Source organism: Martes martes, assembly GCF_963455335.1.
Source record: "Martes martes genome assembly, chromosome: 17".
NCBI classification, from domain to species: Eukaryota; Metazoa; Chordata; class Mammalia; order Carnivora; family Mustelidae; genus Martes; species Martes martes.
The window spans coordinates 5,713,492-5,734,224 of record NC_137905.1 but is presented as its reverse complement, the minus strand read 5'-3'; the positions used below and the strand labels follow the sequence as shown (position 1 = coordinate 5,734,224).

Below are 20,733 nucleotides of genomic sequence, written 5' to 3'. Positions count from 1 at the left end.
AGTAGGCCAGGAGGACTGGGATATCTGGTGTCGCCTAAGAGAGAGCAAACAATTTATATTCTGCTGCACAGAGTCATTGCCTGGTCTCAGTGGTGTGCTGGAGTCAGCTGGTATTGGATTCCCGAGAGCTGGTTGCTAAGTTTCTAGAAAATCTGTAAGGCTATTAAAGGCACATTGGTAGCTGAAACCAGCTATGTTTAGAATATTTACACCATAGACATTGGCAAATGATATGAATCAGGACTTTTTCCTTTGCTATCATACTGCTGAAACAATGCTACTTTCTTCTGTGTGCGAGTAGAGATTGCTAGAAGTAGTTTATCTGTAGATCCAACCATATCTACCTGTGGGGGAGTTGCAGCTCCTGGGAAGACTAATTCAGAGTCCATAGGCCCCCTGATTCACATGCATCCCCACCCAAATATACAAGTGATTTGAACACCAACTCTAAGAGACCTTGTCATTTACGTACAGACGAATTTTTGAATCTCTGCAAATGTATGCATGAATGTATGTATGTATGTTTTTAGGACCATTTGCCCATCTCCGATAAGAGTGTATGGATCCTAGACTGACCCCCAAACACCTATCAGAGTAGCCCAAATTCCCTATTTTAGTGCATACCTATCCACATGAGCAGGGCTGATCTATGTTTTGCGGATAAATTTAAATCCAGTTGCATTCTCATATTTCCTGCGATCATAATACACACATAATACATAATACATAATACATAATACAAATACATAATTTGCTCACTCACACATTTCAAGATGGTAAGAAATCTATGCCTTTGGATTTTCATCCTTAAGAACCACATTCAAAAGAAAGAGAGCAAAAAGCCTAAAATCAAGGTCAGGAAGATTAAGCCCCTTAATTCACGTGCCAAACTTCCCATTTCAATTGTGGTTTTGTCTCCCAGCTAAAGTTTGTCTTTTTGTGACATTTGCATTAAGCCCAGAGGACATTTTGAGTGGAAACATGCTGAAAGCATAATTGAAACGCTGAGTGGTGCCATTTGTCTAATTTGCATTTTTCCCCCAGGTGGGGAGTTTTCACTCCCCATTTCTTCTCCTGGGGTGTTCAAAGATTATCTCAAAGAATGATGTTGTGCAATTGATTCCAATAAATCCCCATGTACAGTATATTATATGTATATACATTTTTCTTTCTAGAAGCTATTTTAAATGCTATAGTGATAAACTATGTACGGAAGTCCTTGGTAGGTTCATAATAGTACGGATACTTTCTTTTCTCCCTCACATGGAGATTTTGAATATTTGTCCATGAACTTAAGTGTTTATTAGAATTTTTCCTTCCGGTTATCCTGATAGTGTCATTCCAAGCTATATAGAAACAGGCATTTAAAAAAAAATAGGTAGACATAAACTATTCATTTTCATCCTTAATACATTCTTTGAACTCTGTGCCCCCAAACTTGCCCTGACTTGATCTCTATTAAAAAGTTTGAGAGTCACTGATATTTTGGTTGTGTCAACAAAGTTATCAAATGAGACAAGGATTGGGGGATAATGCTACCCGTTCTGATCTTTAACACGGACTTTCAGGGGCGGTTCTCATCGGTGGGGACGTAGAATCTGTTTTTCTAGGAGGAAGAAGTCAAGTAAGAGTGTGGTAAATTGTTTCTCTTTTGATTATGAATTCCTCATACACTTCAGATCCGCCATTCAGATAACAGCCAAAGCTGCTGTCACAGGCGAGGTCGAGACTGTTCTTTTTCTAAGGTGTGCCCCTTTCTCAAACTTGCCAGGCATGACCTTATCTAAATAAGGGATACGCAGAGCCGAATGTAGCCCAGGCCAGCGTTTCGGGAAGGTGGAACCCACATCACTCTGAGGGCTTCAGTGCCTGCAAGGATACACATGTCTTTATTTGGCTCCTTAGATTTAATTCAACTTTATTGGGGGGAAAAAAGAAGGGACATCTGGCCCATCTGATATATATTCTAAATGTTATCTTCAAATAATTTTGTGAGAATAAATAATGTGAGACAAATAGAAGAAAAATATTAAGCGGATAATAGATCAGCGAGGAAAATATGGTGAAAATGTGAGGCTGGACGCGAAGTGTTTGAAGGAGGAAACAAATTTCTAGAGAGGAAACAAATTATCTACCTCCAATTGGTCACGTGAGGATTCAGCGCAATTATGAGTGTAAAGCTCTCCATGCAGTGTTGTGCTTTGAGGAAAAAAACATTATGTTAGATTGGTAGGAAGTTATCAGTACAAACAATCCACTTAAAGAACGTTTCATGAAACGCTGTTGAGTCTCCTATGGGTGGGGCACTGTCCTTTTGCTTCTTTGGTGTCATTTTTTCCTTCACAACCTCTCATGTGGGGCAGGTAGGGCTTTGCCAAGAAGAGGGGGAAGATTCGAAGCTGGGCCAGGCCAGATCAGAATCATCTGCCTCACTCCCTTGGCCCCAGCAGAGGTGCCTTGAGGAACCATCTCCACGGTAACCACAGCCGGCCCAGCAGGCCAGAGCCTGGGTACCTGACCAGAAAGGACAGAAGGACCCAGGAGGCAGGTGGGAAGCTAGCTGGAAGCAGGAAGCTATGTAGGAAAAGGAAAAGAATGTAGCTTCCTTAGTGCCCACAATTACAGAAGTCGTGGAGGTGATGATTCTTATTCGTGGAGGCCTATCCCACACGCTTTATGCATGTAGGTTTATGTGATCATGTTGATGCTCACCGTAAGAGTTAAAATACCTATGAAGGAGGTACTATGACTTGTCCCACTTTACTGATGAAGACGTGGGGGTTCGAAGAGGATGGGTGGTCCGCCCAAGGTCACAGGGCTGCTGCACATGAGCCAGGTTTGGAAAAAGGGCTTAGAAACCTGCCGTTAACACTGCCCTTTCTTAGGGCACGGGAAGAGCAGTTCCTGGCATGCTGGGTCCTCAGCCTCCTCTCTGTGCCAGACGTGGCTGGGAAATGCGGGAACCTGGCATCTTGACAAGCAGTCCGTTGTCTGAGGTCCTGATTCTTGGCCCTTAGCGGCATTAGATCCGTCTGGGGAACTTTAAAGAGATACTAGTGTCCAGAACCCAGCCCAGCCCGGTTATATCAGAATCTTGGTTGGTAGTTGAACAGGTATTGCTACGTTTTAAAATGCTCTCCCGGTGATTCTCAGAGCCTTGAAAAAACCATAGTATCAAGGATCTGCTCCTGAATTGGTAAAGGTGTCTAAAACAGAGACCCAATTTTGTAATCCTTAGTTATTTGATAGAGCCGCTGGGAAGAAAGCTGGCTATACTGGGTGCCTACGATGCGCCAGATCCTGAACGTAGATGTGGTTTCTCAATACACCCTTATCTGGGATCTCTGAGAAGCCCAGAGGGATTAGTGAGTAGCCTTCAGGGGTCAGGGTGGGGCAACTGCCCTATTCCCTCTTACACCTCAATTCCCAGGAAATGGATGTGCTGAGAGCTTAAACTGTAGCGGTATACAGGTGGACTGGGGACAGTTTCCTGCTTTCTCTGGGGGTATGTGAGCGAGTCGGTCAATCGCAGGGACTCAGTCTGTTTTCCTGTAAAATGGAAAATGATGCTGATAGAGTGTGCATTTTCCTTGGGGCAAGCGGGGGGCATGAAGGAGGGGCAAAACTTTGCACTTTATGTGTGTGTATAAACAGAGGCACATAAGTACACAGACACGGAGTGTATGTGTGCCACTGACATTTCATGGCAGTAGTGGCGCCCGGGTGGCTCAGCTGGTTAAGCACCTGACTCCTGATTTCAGTTCAGGTCGTGATCTCAGGGTCATGAGACCCAGCCCCAAGCAGGGCTCTGCACTGGGTGCCTGCTTGGGATTCTCTCCCTCTCCTTCTGCTCCTACCCCCTGCTTATGCTCAATTTCTCTCTTACTCTCTCGGAAGGAAAAAAAAAAAAAAAACCTGCAATTTCTTTAAAAACCAACAAAACAATTCACGACAGTAGTAGCCATTAGGCAAACCATTTTAAAATCCTGGGGGGTACATAGTGGGGAAAAAAAAGTTGGAAATGCTGCTGTTGGTTAGAATTGAGACAAAAAGGAGAGGCTGATGTAGAGTCCTTGGCCCATGGCCTAGCACGCAGCTGCCATTCAGTAAATGGTAGATGTTGTTCCTGTTATTTGTCAAAACATTCATTCATTCAACACGCGCACCGATCCCAGCTTTGGGGCTATACACGGCCTTACTCAGATTAGGAAGAAAGTTAAGGTATCACCTTTGACTTCACCAATGAGCTAAGTCAAAGCCAGGCATGGGAAGCCAAGTGCTCTCGTAAATGGATGCGTGCAGGGTCTGGGGTGCTCAGGGGACAGCAGGGGCATTCATTTCCTACCCATCTCCAGTGCCGGGCTCATCCAAGACAAGAGTGGGCAAGGGACCATCTTTCTCAATCCCTGCCTTTGCTTGCAGCAGCTTCTGCTCCCAGCATGAAAGAGGTACATGTCCCCAGTCTGCCACCGCTAGGGTATCATTTTGCCCCTGGAGAGCAGTTAAGTGTCATCATCACTGACGGCCTCCTGTATGCAAAAGTGCTCTCTGTTCATTGCTGGAGATAGAGGGATGGATAGAAAAATAAGATGAAATTTCTGGTCTTGGTTCTTTTTTCAAAAGAAGATTTATTTGTTTATTTATTTGAGAGAGAGAGAGAGAGAGAGAGCACACACACAAGCAGGGGGAGTGGCGGAAGGAGAGGGAGAAGCAGGCTCCCCGCTGAGCAGGGAGCCCATTGTAGGGCTTGGATCCCAGGACCCTAATTAGGATCATGAGCTGAGCCGAAGGCAGACGCTTCATCGGCTGAGGCACCCAGGCACCCCTTGGTTCTTGGTTCTGATGAGGAAAGCAGATACATAAAACGGGGATATCGATATGACATGATACAGAAGATCCTGTGTGCAGGAAACTCAGGGACCATGAGGAGGGCGTTTGGACGAGCTGCGGAGCTGACTCTTCTAGAAAGGCTGAGAGTCAACAGGGTGAGGAAGGCAGCAAGTAACTTCTGTGCAGAGGGAATAGTAGGAACAGAGGGTGGGAAAATACAGAAGGCAGAGGCTGGTGCAGGGGTGAGTCATGTGTGAGGCACGGAGTGAAGGTAGAGGCCAGAAGGGAGGCCGATGGACAGCTTAGCCATGGAGGACCTTGACCCCCGGCATCATTTGCAATGAGGGTCTGTATTTGTATGAAACTCAGGTAGTGGCAAGTTGGCTCTATAGTTGTGATGGGAGGGTCCAAAGCTCTCTTCAAGGAGTAAGTCTTGATGTGGCCTTCCAGACCCCACCTTTCCAGTTTATCTCCATTCTCTGTTCCTCACTTTCTCCCTTGCTCTCATGCCCATCTCACTGAATTATTTGCAATCCCGTGAGTGCCACTGGACCTTTGCGCATGCTGTGGCTCTTTCTGCCTGGAGTAGGTCCCCTGTTACTTACAAGACTATTGCATTAATGTCTATCTCTAGGACTATACTTCAACCCAGGGACTGTGTCCCTTTACTCAACATTATAAACCCAGCATCTAGGGTTTCTAGTAAATAATTATGGAAGGAATTCGTGGAGGTGGGAAGGACGAAAGGAAGAAAAGAAAGAGAAAGGCTGAAGTAGAACCCCACAAATTTGTATGCCTTCCCTCACCCCAGCCCTCCCCAGCTCAGTCTGTCTTGCACCCCTCCCAGAGGCCAGGGCCAGAGCCAGCCAGCATCCTGGCAATCCGGCAGGCCCTGACATGTGAACAATGTGTCCCCAGTGGATGAATGCTAATCGATAGTAATGAAGCAACGTACGTGTCTCTCCTTCATAGTTCACCTTCAAAAACTGAAAGTGGGCATGCCCGATTCATCCTAGCTACCACGATGGTCAGAGGAAGTGAGCCAATATCTGAGATGCCCAACGGTCCACTCGCGCATCTGCACAGAGATGCCCCTGAAGCTGAGCGGGCAGCCAAGGAAGGTGCTGAGACCCTGACGCCGAGGAGGCTCGAGGGGGCACCCCGTGGTGCGCATCAGGGCTGGGCAGGAGCCCAGCAGCAGGACAGACTGGGTGCTCGTGCCCTGGTGTTCAGGTTCCGATGGGGCTTTGGGAAGGCTATGTTTTATATGAGGCTGAGTCTTTACGGAAACATGTAGTTGCAAAAGGCAAAGGGACCCAGGATCAAATCTTGGTTTCATCCTGTGGGGCACCTGCCTTGCCCTCTCCGAGCCTCAGTTACCTTACCTATAACCTGGGGTCTGCAAAGTACACCTCATCCGTTACACAGATTAAATAAGATAATGCACGTAAAATGCCCAACACTTAGCCTCGCATGTGGAAAAGGTTCAATTCACATTAGCTATTATCATTATCAGCTAATATGGTCATTATCACCATAAGAATGATCTCCCAGAACAGAAAGATCGGCTTAGTTCATCAAATATTTATATGGCTTTAACAGTGTGCTCAGTCCGAGGTAGACATTGTCACTGAAGACGCACAAGAAAGTTCCTCGAGGCGATATTTTGAGAGCCCCGACCTGGAAATAGCCCCGACGGCCATCAAGAGTGGGATAGATAAATTCATTAGAGCCACATCCTGGAATCCTACCCAGTGGTGAGGGTTAACTGCTGTGAGTCCCAGACACACGGGTGATGCTCACAAGCGTAACAGTAAGTGGGAGAATCCAGACACGAAAGAGAACGCGCTGCGTGATCCCACTTGCAGGAAGCAGAGATCCGGGTGGACAGACCCATGGTGTTATAAGTCAGCATCGTGCAGGTGTCAAGGAGGAGGCTGGGGCTGGTGCAGGAGGGAGTGGGGAGCGCGGGTCGTATTTTGCATTCGGGCCTAGGCCCTGGGTATACGGGCATGCCCGCCTTATGAGAATACATCAAGTTGTTCGTTCCGATTTTAGTATACGTGCTGCCGAAGCGAGCGCAAGTTGTTCGTTCTGGTGTATGTGCTTTTCCCGCGTCTGTGTCACGCTTCAGTCAAAGGTTTACCAGACAAGCAAGCCTGTTTATCAGAGAACTACGGAAGCAGAAGCGGGGTGAGGAGAGCAAGCAGTACAATTCCGCACTCGCCCACAGGAACAGCTGCTTTTCCCTTTCCTTCCCAGACACGACCTGACCTAGCCGTTTGACTGTAGGAATTCTGTCTGCATCTCTCCCGCCGCTGCGTTAATCCGGGCCGGGCATCCTTGTACAAGACCAGACTCACTGGTGTTCTTGGTCTCTCTGCTCTCCCAGACCGCCCTCTGGAACCCCGAGCGGTTGTCTGAAAAGATCCCGTTCATCCATGCACCCTCAGTGCCCCCCTGAGGTGATCAAGGACAGATCCAGAATGGAGGAGGCTCCCCAGCACAGTCAAAGCCAGACGGCTACGAGGGGGTGCCGTGGGATGAGGGGAGGCATCGTTAGATCTGGGGGGGGGGAGTGGTCACTCACATCTGATAGTCAGGATTTCTCCAGCACCAAGCAGCCCGACCTACTCACACTCTTCTGTTTTTGTTCACCTGTTCTGTTTCGTTTTGTCTCCCCAGTGACCTTCAGTGACTGCGAGGGAAGCAGCAAGGTACACTATGAGGTCTCAAGCCCCTACTTCAAGGTGAACCATGACGGCAGCTTAGTTGCCCTGAAAAACGTAACCGCGGTGGGCAAGACTCTGTTCATCCACGCCCGGAGCCCCCACGCGGAGGACATGGCAGAACTCGTCATTGTCGGGGGGAAGGACATCCAGGGCTCCTTGCAGGTAATGCCGGTGTTTGGGATAAACTGGGTCCACAGGCGAATGCCGGGGTCTGGTGTCTGATGCAGAAAATGGTTCTTCGGTTTCTTATTGGCCAAGACGTTTTTCTTGCTGCAAATGACAAAAACCTAACTCAAAAAACTATCCGGGCAGGAGTGGTATGTGAAAACATATCGGCTAATATGGCAAATATTTCAGGATAACTCTGCCTTCCGGCATGGCTGTGTACCAGTGCCCAGATATGACATCCGCCTTGATCCCTGCCCTGTTGTGGCTCTGCTTTCCTTCTGTTGGCTTCACTCTCTGACAGTCACATCCCTCTCTGCCTTCCAATGTGCAGATCTCAGAAGCTCTACTTCATTTTCCCAGCCTCAGGTCCCCTGGGAGAGTGCCTCTTCCTGACAATGCCAACAAACACTTGAAATCAAATCTCACTGGCTCCATATGCCCACCCTCAAACCAGTCACTCTGTCCACTGGGTAGCAATGCTCTAGTTGGCTGTCTGAGTCTCTGGTCTTGTCCTGAAGCCAGGGTAGAGTCAGCCCCACCGAAGACATACAGTCGGACAGCGGAAGATAGGGAGTTACTCGAAGTAAATTAGCGTGCTGTTGTCTGAGGATGGGAAATGGTGCTTGGGCAGGCCAGGAGCACGGCAGCCCACTGATTTGTATCGCAAGGCCGCCATTGCATATGGCACCGCTCCTTTGCCATGCCCTGGTGTCTGTTCCTTTCCAGATGCACACGTATGCTGATCCTGGTACCTGTGCACAGGTTTAAACACTTTAAGAATGCCCTTTAGACTTCCCGATTGTGTCATCCAGAGACTTTTGCTACCGTGGACTCACCTAACCGTCCTTCATCAAGAGTTTAAGGACCCTGTGGTTTCTTGATGAAAGCAAAGTCACACTACAAGACCCAGACAAAACAATGGCAATCATAATGGTGTGTCCCCAACTGGGTGTGGCTGGGAGCCTTTGCTCCTGCTCCCTGGTCTGCTCTTAGCCAATTTTTCAAAGCGTTGATTCTTACTGCCTTCTCCATCTGCCACGCTCCCCATAACCTTGCTTTATCGGCTAATTTTGTTCAGCGGTGGATGGTGGGAGTGGCGCGAACACTGATTCTACAGCCCGGGAGCAGAGATAGAGACGGTCTGTGTGATCTTGAAAGAATCATCAAACTCCTTCATCTGCAGACTGGTGGGGTGAAGCAGTCTGGGATGGCTAATAAGTGGCAGGTGCATTGCCCCATTCTGTCACCATATTCATGGCAGATATGGCTAATTATCCCCGGCTTGACCTGAGTATCGCTCCCAGCACAGTGCTTCTGGAAGCTACTATCCATTGATCATTCACAGATATTTTCAGGGATGGAATGTATTTGCCATGCCTGGACCAGATAGACCCCATAATTTCCCTTCATATCTGGGAGTCTGGGAGTTAGGGGTAGATAGCAAGCTAAAAAGTGAATCTACAGCATGCCACTAATATTGTCAAAGAAAACAGGGTATTGATGGATACATCCAGTGTGGAAACCCACCACAAAAGCAAGCTTTTCTCTTTTCTCTTTAGCCTTGATCATTTTCACAACATCTCTCTAACTTGTGATATAAATGACTTGATAAGTATCTAAAGTAAATATCTAGAGTATCAAAATATTGATAAATATCTTAGAGTAATATCTAAGTAATACTTAGAGTAATATCTAAGTAGCACCAAGTGCTTCTTAGAAACAAGTAAATGGCACAGAGATTCACGTACGGGGGTTTGCGTGTGGGATGGGATGTATTCAGACGGACATCGTTCATCGTGATTCGTGGCTCGTCTTTAAATCCAGGGCAGACAGTGTCATACTGTTTAGCTTAAAGCAGAGCAGAGGGAATTCTGGGCACTTCCCAGGACAGACTCTACCTTGAGAGGCTCTGAGACGTGGGGTTCAATACAGAGACTCGGTCTTGAAGAACTGGCCTCTTGAGTCCCAGAGAGACACCCTCCTGGCGGCCAGGCCCCTCTGTCAGAGCCCATCGTCCGCAAACCCTGGCTGCCATTGGCAGCTTCTTGCAGTCTGGTGGAGGCTGCTGGACCACTCGCTTTGTCGGACCCCAGCAGAAAGGGGCCCTCACCTGCCGCCTCCCGTAATTTCATGAGGTTTGAAAATAGGCCTTGTGAAGCTGCCCAGATGTGTCTGTCATAAAAAGTCCCAAAACATTAAAAAGAAAAAAAAAAAGATAGGAAAAGAAAAACAGTTAGATAGAGAATTCCTCCAAGGAGAACACGGTCCTTAAGAGATATTTGTTTGGTGTTTTGGAGGCCCTACTACGTGCAGCCAAGCGACCAGCTGCTAGAGAGGGGACACAATGAGCACCCAGGTCAGCTCCGGTCCTGGGTCAGGAGGGAAAGTGACTGAGTATGATGAAAAAGCACCACGCAGGGCAGCAAGGCCGACTGCTGCTCTGTGCCTTTAGAGACCAGATCGGGCGAGGAAGCTGGGCCGGAAACAGACAGTGGCCGTCACTGTCTGCTGGGTGAGTGAGTGGGTGAGTCTGCTGGGTGAAGCGAGTGAGAAATTATATTGCTTAGTGGGACTCTCAAGTGGGTGCTTTAATGTCCCTTGTTTTGAACCCTCACAATCACCACCCCCCCATAGGGCTGCTGACTTCACCCCTTCCTCCTGATGTGAAAAGTTGGCCAAGATCCCCGAGCTTGAAATGGGCAGAAATGAGATTGAGATCTGGCCTCTCCATGGAAACATCCACTCTCTTTCCCGCCCATGGGTCAAGAGGTGGGGGCACAAGTCAGAGCCATACGGTAGCAATGGAAGAAGCCAGTCAGAAAACGGGTGGTCGGGAAAGGCGCTCGATTTGCCAGGCTTGGATGTGTTGAGTTGGTGGCTCCTAGGGACGTCTTGATAGAGATGATAGAAAATATGGGACTAGATCTTAGGGTAAACACTTAGGGGGAGAACAGTATAGTGGTAGGGCTTTGGCTTTGGTGTTGAACTCAAGTGGTTTCAAATGTCCACTCCACCACCTATGACCGTGACGTGGGATGAGCCAGCCAACTCCCTAAACCTCAACACCCTTCTCTGTGAGACGGGGGTAAGCACAGTCTGCATCACAGAATCGTTCTGTTGGGCGCCGCCCAGAACACCAGGTGACCCACCCTGACAATGGTGTCATATTGGAACCTCTCTAGAAAGAATGGGTACTGGGGGTTCAGTGACCTCACTGGGCCCGGGAGACAGAAGGCAGAGAATAAGGGCAGGAGGAGAAAGTGGAAGCGAAGGAAGAAAGAGAAGGTGTGTTCGGCGAGGGCACTGGGTAACTACGGAGCCGTATCGCAGTGGCTAATTTCACACCACTGTGTTTTGGAAGGAAGGACTCTCGAAGATGAACAGAACCCCAGTAAGTCCCAGCTCCGTGGCCGTAACTAGAGCTCAGATCTTTAATAACACGATGTGTCTCTCTTATTTGTACCTGCTGCCTGTGAACCCCTTCCACCCGGAAAGTCTCGACCTGTGAAATCTTGTTGTTAATAGCTTAATTATAGACTCCCAAGCTGCCTCTGCATTTTGAATGGGCTTCCCAGAAGCTAGGACCTGTCTCTATGGGCAGTGTAAGACCGCCGTAGACCGGAGAGGGCAGAGGACCGCCTTAGTCCCTCGTGATCTGACAGGGGAGGTAGGATGGGTATGGAAGGGCCAAGGCTTACCATGCTTACTGGATGGGTTTCTGGCCTGGGGAAGGTCATGATGAGTTCCACTCACGATGCTACGTCCGGACAGGCGGTAGCTTGTCTGCACCAAGTCTGCTGTCCCTCTCTGCCAGACAGCGGTGAACGGGAAGACAGCAGAGTGCTTGCCTTTGTCTATTTCTGCTTTGGACAGAGGGCTCCAAGGGTTGATATGGGCACACTCTGCTTCGTTCCTTAGGCATCTTGGGCAGCGGTGTCTCCCCTGCTGTGCAGACGGGACTCATCAGTCCCAGTCTCACGTCTAGCATAAAGAAGTTTTTTTAAAGCCATCTTTGCATTTAGTTTTTCTTTCTGACTGAGGAAATTGTAGCTTCGGTGACTGTAGATTATAGCAAGGAATACTGACATCGGTTACAGAACTGGATGAAGTCAGCCTGGGAAGTAAGAACGTCGGGGAGAATGGAGAAATTGACTTAGAATTCGTCTGAGAACTGAGAGACTGACCGCCAGGCTCATCTTGAAATGTGGGCATCCACTCTCTAAGCAGCTGTAGAATTTCGGTACCCGGGACCTGGACGTCTGGGTCCTCAAGAACGGAGCAGGAGATATACGATGCGAAAGGAGGGAGAGGTGTGGGGCCCTGCGGGCTGCGGGCTTGGAGCCAGCTCTCACACCGGGGCTGCGTTTTAAGTGCAGATCTGATCACTTCACTCCTTGCTTAATGGGACCTTGCCCATCAGCCCTCCTGGGCCCTGGGATAATATTCTGCCGCCTTCACAGATGTCCAGAAAGGCCCGTCACTGTCTAGCGTGGCTGGTCTCTGCAGCCTTCCCTCAAGTCTGCTTCCTTTCACCTGTAGGGGGCTTGACCGGTTGAAATGCTTGACCTCCGAGAGCTTTCCCTGCTCCCTGTGCCGAAGGAGGGTCTCCCTTGGTACCAATGGTTCTGCTCCTTCGTGGCCTTCCCAGTTTGTAAATTATGCATTTATTTTGGATTCCCTGATCCCCGATAAGACTGTATAAGCTCCCCGGAAGCTGGAATATAGTCTGTTTCCTTCCTATTCCTTCTTCCCTCCCTTCCTTTCTTCCTTCCTTACTTGGTTCTTTTCTGATGTGTCCACGGCTCTATCCCTGGTACCCAGGACAGTGCCTGACATAGAGCTGGTGTTCATGGAACATCTTTTGAACAAACGCCAGAACAGAATGCATGACACCTTTCACACCACTCCCTGCATTGAGCTCTGGGCCCCTCACTCCAGTACCAAACCACTGTGGTTTCTTGAACTGGCCAAGCTCGCCCTCCCATTCATGCTGGCTGCCCCTCTGTCTGGATTAGGTCCCCTTGCTGCGTGGCCAGCACCAACAGACATGGCTACCTCCTTTGATACTTCTGGACCCACCAAGATTTCCCTCCCTTAGGGCCACCTCTCTGACTGTTTCCCCCCAGATCATTAAGTGCTTTTTCCTCCATGTTCCTCGTAGAACCCCTCCCAGCTCTCTGATTTTAAATTTTAACTGCCTGATTGATTTGTGCTGGTGCCCGTCTCTGTTCTGAACTCCTGAACTCAGGGACCATGATGGTTCCCAGTCCCAAACTTACCCCCTCTGCTCCAGTTCCCTCAGCCGTAAAACGGGTTCACGACATTATCAACTTCATAGAGACGTCATGAGGATTAAATGAGTAAATATGCACAACGCATTTAGAACAGTGCCCAGCACAAAGTACACACCGTGACCATGTCAGTCATTCCTCATCGCTGTATCATCAATGCCAGACTATAATAAATGCTCAGCAAATGAGCCTGGCAAATCGAGACCACCCAGCCCTCCCTCTCCTGCCCATCAGGACCAAATTCTATTTGGTCTACAACCTGGAGGGCATGTAGAAACCCATGTGAACTTACATCATTACCATTTCACTCTCAGGTGTCCACTGGGTGTGAAACACTGACTGGGCTTCCCGGACTCTTCGTTTCTACGGGTACGCTTAATAAACACCAAGAGACTGGGCAGCATTTAGAAGTTAATTATGCACAACTCACGCCTGTTCACTAGAAGTCCATACGTGGTGTTCTTAGTAAAGGGAAACTGGTCTCTGAATGAAGTTGCTTCATTAAATGTAAAAAAAAAAAAAAAAAAAACCCTCTTTTTTGCCATGTAAAACATTCCCCCCAAAATGAAACGAATAGAGAAAGTTATGAGAGACATGAAGAAGCTGAATGTGTACGGCTTGTTTATCTTGGTGGCTCGCCATCACTATGAACTCTTCATTTAAAAGACACAAATTTGGCTCCTAATCCAGTTTCAAGAATTAGGATGGAAATAGTTCCCAAAAGATAAAAGGAGCCATCAGAAGGAGGAACAACTTGGGAAGAAATAGTTGTTTTGTTTTGATTGTTTAAGACAAAAGTATAAAACATGCCACTGACGGCTCAGCTGCCGAGGCTGTACTGTGCTCATTCTGTGCCTCAGCCCCGCTGGGGATCAGGGCTGCGAATCCGCTGCGCGCCGTTTCGGGTCCACGCACTGCGCGCCTCGCAGGACTGCGGGTCTGGGGGTTCCAAAGCAGCGGCGAGTCCTACCGTCCCCGCACATGTGCGTGCTCTGTGACATTCAGCCGAGCTGTGCTTGATATGAAAGCAGACCCGGAATGACAAATTAGATTAGATTAGATCCCAAGTTGGGATCTAATCACGCATTTAATACTTGCCCGTCATGTGACTCTGAAAAGTCACCTAAACCCTTTGAGGTGGTTTTCTCATCTGTGAGGCAGGTGCTGTAGGGATACCCAGCCTCGCTTAGATGCCAGCATGGGGTACACGAAAGATTTTTTTTTTTTAAGATTTATTTATTTACTTATTTGACAGACAGAGATCACAAGTAGGCCGAGAGGCAGGCAGAGAGAGAGGAGGAAGCAGGCTCCCTGCTGAGCAGAGAGCCCGACGCGGGGCTCGATCCCAGGACCCCGAGATCATGACCTGAGCCGAAGGCAGAGGCTTTAACCCACTGAGCCACCCAGGAGCCCCCACAAAAGATTTTTTTGAATATCATGCCTAGCCCGGTGCTGCCGGAGGGTCTCAGTCACAGGCTATTGGCTCTTACGGAGCTACTCGGGCAGTTGCTGTAAGCTCTGGACATTTCTCGCCCATCTTTCCTGATCTCACACGCTCTAGACTAAAATACGTTTGCACATGTGTAGCCGAGATAAAGTCCAGTTTCATCAACTCTGAGCCACCCATTTCAGTCCCCGTTTGCTTGGGGCCTTACACCATCCAACCTCCCGGGCCCCTATCATGCCCCACGGAGGGAACTTGACTTGGTTTGTTTAAACCATCCCGGAGAAATCGAGCCACCAGCTTATGGAAATTGCCTTGTTGCAAGATCTTATCACACTGACTGGGTTGGAGTCTGTCAGGCGGGTCCACGGTATCGATCTCGCTCCCATGAAATGTGTTTTATGACCATTGCCGTGGAGAACCAATCTCGCCATTTACAGTGGCCATAAAGGCCCCTGGTAAAGCTGTGGGTAGGTTCTGATTTGACGCGTGTGGTAACTTCAGAACCCTGCGTAGGATCACTCCGCATGGCAAAAGCCTCCCCCATTACTAGTAGGAGAATTAGTGTCCATTAGACTGTCGCCCAAATTAGGAAAAATATGTAGCGTGAAAATGATGGTACAGATCCAAGAAGAAGGTATTAGGCTGGTACATTTTGACAAATGCCTAAATTGTTCTGTTTATGATTCTTAGCTCCGGGATACTATTCAAATACAGATAAAAAGACATCCTTTGATTCATTAATTTAAGTATATAACAGATTGCTTTGTGGGTCAGAACTAAGAAAACTGTATACTGCAGATTAATTTTAATTAAAATGCTTGGGGAAAAGTAACTGATCCCACAGAAACTCTACCTTACTAAACAGTTTCCTTTTGGCTTGTGAAAACTCAAGATTTCATGGTTGTGCAGCACTACGGCCCAACAGGAAAATCATGTGAGCCACGTATGTAATTTTAAGTTTCCTTATAGTAACACATACATACACACACCCAATATACACATGGGGAGTTAAACTTCATAAACATAGATTCTGTGTGTCTGTGTGTGTGTGCCAGGGAGAGAGAGAGTTTAACCCAACATATATATAAAACCCAATAGATATAATATATAATTTCTTTAAGAAGTTATCATGTCAACAAGTAATCAATGTGAACATTATTTATGCAATTTTTATATTTTCCTATTTATACTAAACCTTTGGAATTCAGTGTATGTTTTCCACTTACAGCACGTGTTAACGTAGATTCATTGGATTTTAAGTGCTTACTGGCCACAGGTGGAAAATGTCTTCCAGCGGGACAGGGTTTCTTCCCCAGAGACATTTATATATTTTGAAAGAGGGAGGGAAAGAATCACTTGCTGGGTGCCTACCACCTTTAGGGCACGGTCTTAGATGCCCCAAGCACGCGTCTGTTTCTCTGATCCTCATAGCCGACGTGTGCCGCTGGCGGTCCGGTTCCGACCCTACAGATGTGGAAGGAGCCCAGGTCGGGGGAGCACTTGAGCTCACGTCGGCATCCGCAGCAGGCGGCAGAGCGGGGAGCTGGGCCTGGGCCTTCTGATTCGCGGCAGTCACTGCTATTTTGGTAATACTGACATTTACAACAAAACCGGCGCTTTTCTATTCTCCTATAAAGACGATGAAATGACACAGAAAAATTAAAAAATGGTTAGAAATAAAAAAAAAAAAAACTGAATACAGAGCTGAACAAAACTCCTGAAGAAATTTTAGGTAGGTGGACAAGACCTGTGTTATCGTGACACTTCTCAGAAACTTCCCTCATGAACAGAATCTCTGGAGAAAGAAGCTTCGGGAAACAGCACAAGGTTTCCCAAGTGTAAATGTCTTCTCAGCCACAGGTTCCTTTTATCTCAGACTCTAGCTCATTCACCTTCTTGGTCCTAGAGTCTGGGGAAAATGCCTTACATTTATTTATTTTTTTTTTAATTATGATTTAAAAGGTGGTTTCCACACGCATCCTATAGACTTGATCCTCACAGCAGGGGCTCGAAGCAGATGGTGTTACTGGTGTTTGATGAATCAGGAGACTGAGACTCTTACCAGTAGGAGGGAGGGTCTCGGGTCCAAGAGCTGGTCAAGCGGTGCCCCCAGGCTTCCGATCTGCAGTGACTCCCTGGGTCCCGGGTTCGAGCCACAGCTTGCCTTCCGACCGCTGCTTGGGCCTTTCCAAGTAAAAGCAACAGAGAATCATCAGAGATAAATTTTCACCTGCTCTCTTGGAAGGAATAAGACACTATGACGGAATCACATTGTTCTGGGCTCCCCTGTCTCGTCTTACCACCCTGAATCATGCACGACTGTGTTCTTAGTGTAAATGTTGGGGTGACCACCTCTTTTCAAAGCCCCTCTTAGCTGGCACGTGGGGATACCTGGTCACCGCGGCTCTGTCGGTGTGGCTGTGCTCCTCAGAGATGAAATGGCACAGGAAAATTCAAAGTGATTAGAAACGTTTTTTTACAAATGCAAAACAAGCAATGCCTGTGTGGCTCAGTCCGTTAAGCGGCTGCCTTCGGCTCAGGTCATGATCGCAGGGTCCTGGGATCGAGCCCCATGTCGGGACCCTCGCTTGTCAGGGATCTGCTTCTCCCTCTCTCTCTGCCCCTCCCCCCACTCATGCTCGCGCACTCTCTCTCTTTCTCAAATAAATAAATAAAACATTTAAAAAATAAAAAAGCAAAAGCAAACGAGAATTTTGAGGACATCTTAGGTGGACAAGACACATGTTGTCATGACACGTTTTAGAAACTTTCCTCATGAATAGAACCTTTGGAAACAGAACCTAATAGAAACAGAGCAATATTTCCAAATGTAAATGCCTCTAGGCTACTCTGTGAGAGCCTGGTTCTAATTTCTGATTGAAACAGACAAAAAACTCCACACAGCCTTCGATACAGACCATAGCTTTTCTCCATTTAGTTCTTTGGTCTCAATACTCAAAAATTAGGGAGCAAAGGAACACGGAGAAGACGTCCTGTTCATTCCATCCCCAGCACTTGGGTCGGTCAGATGATAGGGTCTTCACCCAAACTGTTAAGGCAGAAGCCTGAACATCCGGAAAAAATGCCAAAGAAGAGCCTTATGGCCCCAGTCACCCTTCTCCTCTCATCCACCCACGATGGGTAGATGCCTGTGGGCTGCTGATCTCTGTGGCTGGGCTGGGTTCCAGATAAATGGGAGGGTGGCAACTCCCTTTGGGACACACTATGGATGCTGTTTGACCTTTGACTCGATTGTTTCGGGCAAAGCCAAGTGCGGTGTCAGGGTTTCACACAGACAAACAGGAAGCATTTTCACCTATGCCCACAGTATAATCTCATCAGGGTTTGTTAACAAACCTGGAACCTGTTAACAGAAATAGAACTGCCCAGGCCTGTCCCTCCAGGGTTGCTACAACAACAATGACAAGACTACTGACAGCCTCCAGGGGTCCGGGAGGGCCGGACATTTTCATTTGCTGAACGTCTTAATAAGACAAGAGATAGCAAAAATCATAAAACAAATAACATGTGTGTGTAGCCATCCAAATATGATGATGCTTTTTACATCATCATAATGTAAATTTTTACAAAAAAATAGATTTTTGTTAACACCTGCTCTTCTTCCTCTATATGCAAAAAAAAAAAAAAAAAGGATCAATTCTCAAAAAAAGAAAAAAAGCTTTAAGTAATACCTCATATACAGTCTCAGAATTTGACATATCTGTGGACTCACACATAGCAGAGAAAATTCACATGCTGACAAAGATGGCATCTTAAGGCTCTTGGCCAAGTCTCAGTGTCTAGACTGGTGAACACGGCCAGTTGGGGAGGCTTTTAAACAGAGAAAGGGCTCCCCCTTTCATTCCAGGGCTGCCCAGGGCCAAAAGGGCTTAAAAAATTTGAGACCGTCATCCCATCAAATTCTAAAATATCTTCCATGGATGAGAGTCAGCCTTAGGTTGGACTGAGCTCACTGCTCTGGCCCCGCTGGCCCCAGTGACTTCCCTCCTGTCTTATAATTCAGAAGGGGCAACATAGGATCTTCCCTTTGGTTCAGTGTCTCCTCCACCAGGAAGAGAAAATGGACCCTAAGATCCAACAAGGGGCTCTTCCTTCCCCCGAGGTCTGCACAGTTTCTCCTGCCTCCCAACTCTCTATGGAAATCAGGTAGTCTAATTTTCCATCTTTTTGCAGCAAATCCTTTTGACAAAAGGTGTGCATTGTCAACCAACCCCTCCGTAGGTCAGGAAAATGGGGCTTCTGTTGATAGCAACTTTTTACAACCTTTTCCTTTGAAGTTGCAAAGCTGTAAACAGTGGTAGTTCTCCAAGAGACTCACGGACTGGTCTGAATAACCTAACCATGCAATTTCCGAAGGCTGGCCCCTGCCCAGCACTCTCACCAGATGTCTGCGCGTGCCCCTGTTTTTTTTCAAGTCGGGGCCAGGAGATTTAAGACAGCAAATCAGGATGCATTGTTTTCTTCCTTTCACTGTCCATTCTCACAAACCCTGGTTAACACACGTAATTGAAGTTCGACTCCTTTTTTACTCCAAGTTTCTTATTCAATTTGGAGCTTGTTAGCAAAGCCTAAGCCGTAAGAGCGTGACCATCAGTCTTTTTGCCTTGTTTTCTCATGAGTTCCTCTTTCACTCAGACCTTTGGATAATATTTTCTCTAAAGAAGCAAAAAAGAAAGTTACGAAAAAGATCCAGAAACTGAATCAAAGAAAAATCGATGAAAATAATAATAATAGTAATCCCCCCCATGTTTTCGTTTTCCCAGATTCTGTATAAGTCTTACTATTTTGTGTTGGTTTATAAGGCAAAATAAAATCATATGCTCCATAAGGATAGAAGCTGTAACTGACTTGCTCACTGCTGTGAATCTAGCACTTACTATAATACCTGGCACTGAAAACACTCTCATTGAATGAGTAAACAAATGGCAGAAATGGAATGGCTCTTGATGTTAATAATGCTGATCATAGCCAGCATTTATGTAGCTCCAACTGGGTACCAGCCACCCCTCTCAGTGCATTTCTTATATTAAGTCATTTAATCCTTACAGAAACTCTATGAAATAGCTACTATTACCTGCGTTTTACAGATGAACAGAGTAAGACTAGGCAAAGACCTTGACTTGTCCATAGTCCTACACCTAGAATATTTTGGAGCCATGCTTTGTGCTCAGAATCTTCAAAAAAGCGTTGAAGAAAACATCTTATGCCTTTTTTGGTCAAGATAGAGAAATATGAACTGAGTATTATTACCAAATATTAGTAAGGTAAATTGAGATGGGTTTAGGGTATTACTCTCAGAGCTCTGGGATCCTAACTGGGTGATAGACTCGAGATTCAAAGCCAATTCAAGTATCTGTAAGGATGGGCTGAAATTAGCAAGGCAATACCAGTCCTTATGGATGTGATGCCCCATTTGTAGGCAAACAGAGTTCCAGAAGGCAGGGTAGGGGTGGTGGAGAGGACGTGGTTGATGAGGCATTCACTCTTACGGAGCCAGAGCAACTCCCTCTCTGCACACTCTTGCCTTGACCACTTCTCTATTATTCACCTTTAATTTATGGTTCATCTCCTTGAGCACAACTCCAAGACTTTCCCATGTGTCCTAAGCAGTAAGCCCTACCCCACTGCCTACAATTTCCTGCAGCCGGCCTTGTGTTTCTCGCTGTATAAAGTTTCTCCCCTCCAGCTTGAGCTTTCCCAATCCTCGTTGCATCTCTACCCACCTCCAGTCTTCTCCTTCTCTCGCAGAGGAAGGATGCGTCTTTGATGCATCCCTTCACTTGTGCTCTTGAAGCCCCTCCTTTGTACTTCTGTTTTCATCATGCGCTGCCTTTTCTCTGTTATACCTTCCGTTGTTTCCTGCTCTCTGAATCCTCCCCCTCTTCAAACACGCTCAGATCTCCCCACATTGAACAAATTTCTCCCAAGCCGTTGCATCTCTTATCACTGCCCTTCCCTTCACCCATCTTCTTGAAAGCATAGTCTTCACTCAACCTCTCTACTTCATCACAAGTTCACACCTCAGTGCTCCAAAATGGGGCTCCCACCCTCAACACTTGGGGGAAATTGTTCTCTTTGGAAAGTCATTGAAACTGAGCTAGTGGGTTTCCTTAAACTTTTTCTTAGCCCTAAGCCCACTCGAATTCTCTGAAGCATTTGGCAACTTATTTTTGATTTTTAAAGTTTTGTTTTATTGAAGCAAAATTCATTTAACATGGAATTAACCCTTTGAAGTGAACATAGT

The 20,733-nt window shown here is 47.1% G+C and overlaps 1 protein-coding gene across 3 annotated transcripts in view; it reads left to right on the top strand.

Annotated features, from left to right (window-relative positions):
* The window catches only part of CDH13 (cadherin 13), a 1,007,942-nt gene that overhangs the window by 379,449 nt on the left and 607,760 nt on the right, over positions 1-20,733 (top strand). For all 3 annotated transcript variants that reach the window (XM_080827654.1, XM_080827656.1, XM_080827655.1), the window contains exon 3: positions 7,516-7,724. In XM_080827654.1, coding sequence (XP_080683780.1) covers positions 7,516-7,724 — 209 coding nt within the window. The remainder of the gene's footprint in view (positions 1-7,515; positions 7,725-20,733) is intronic.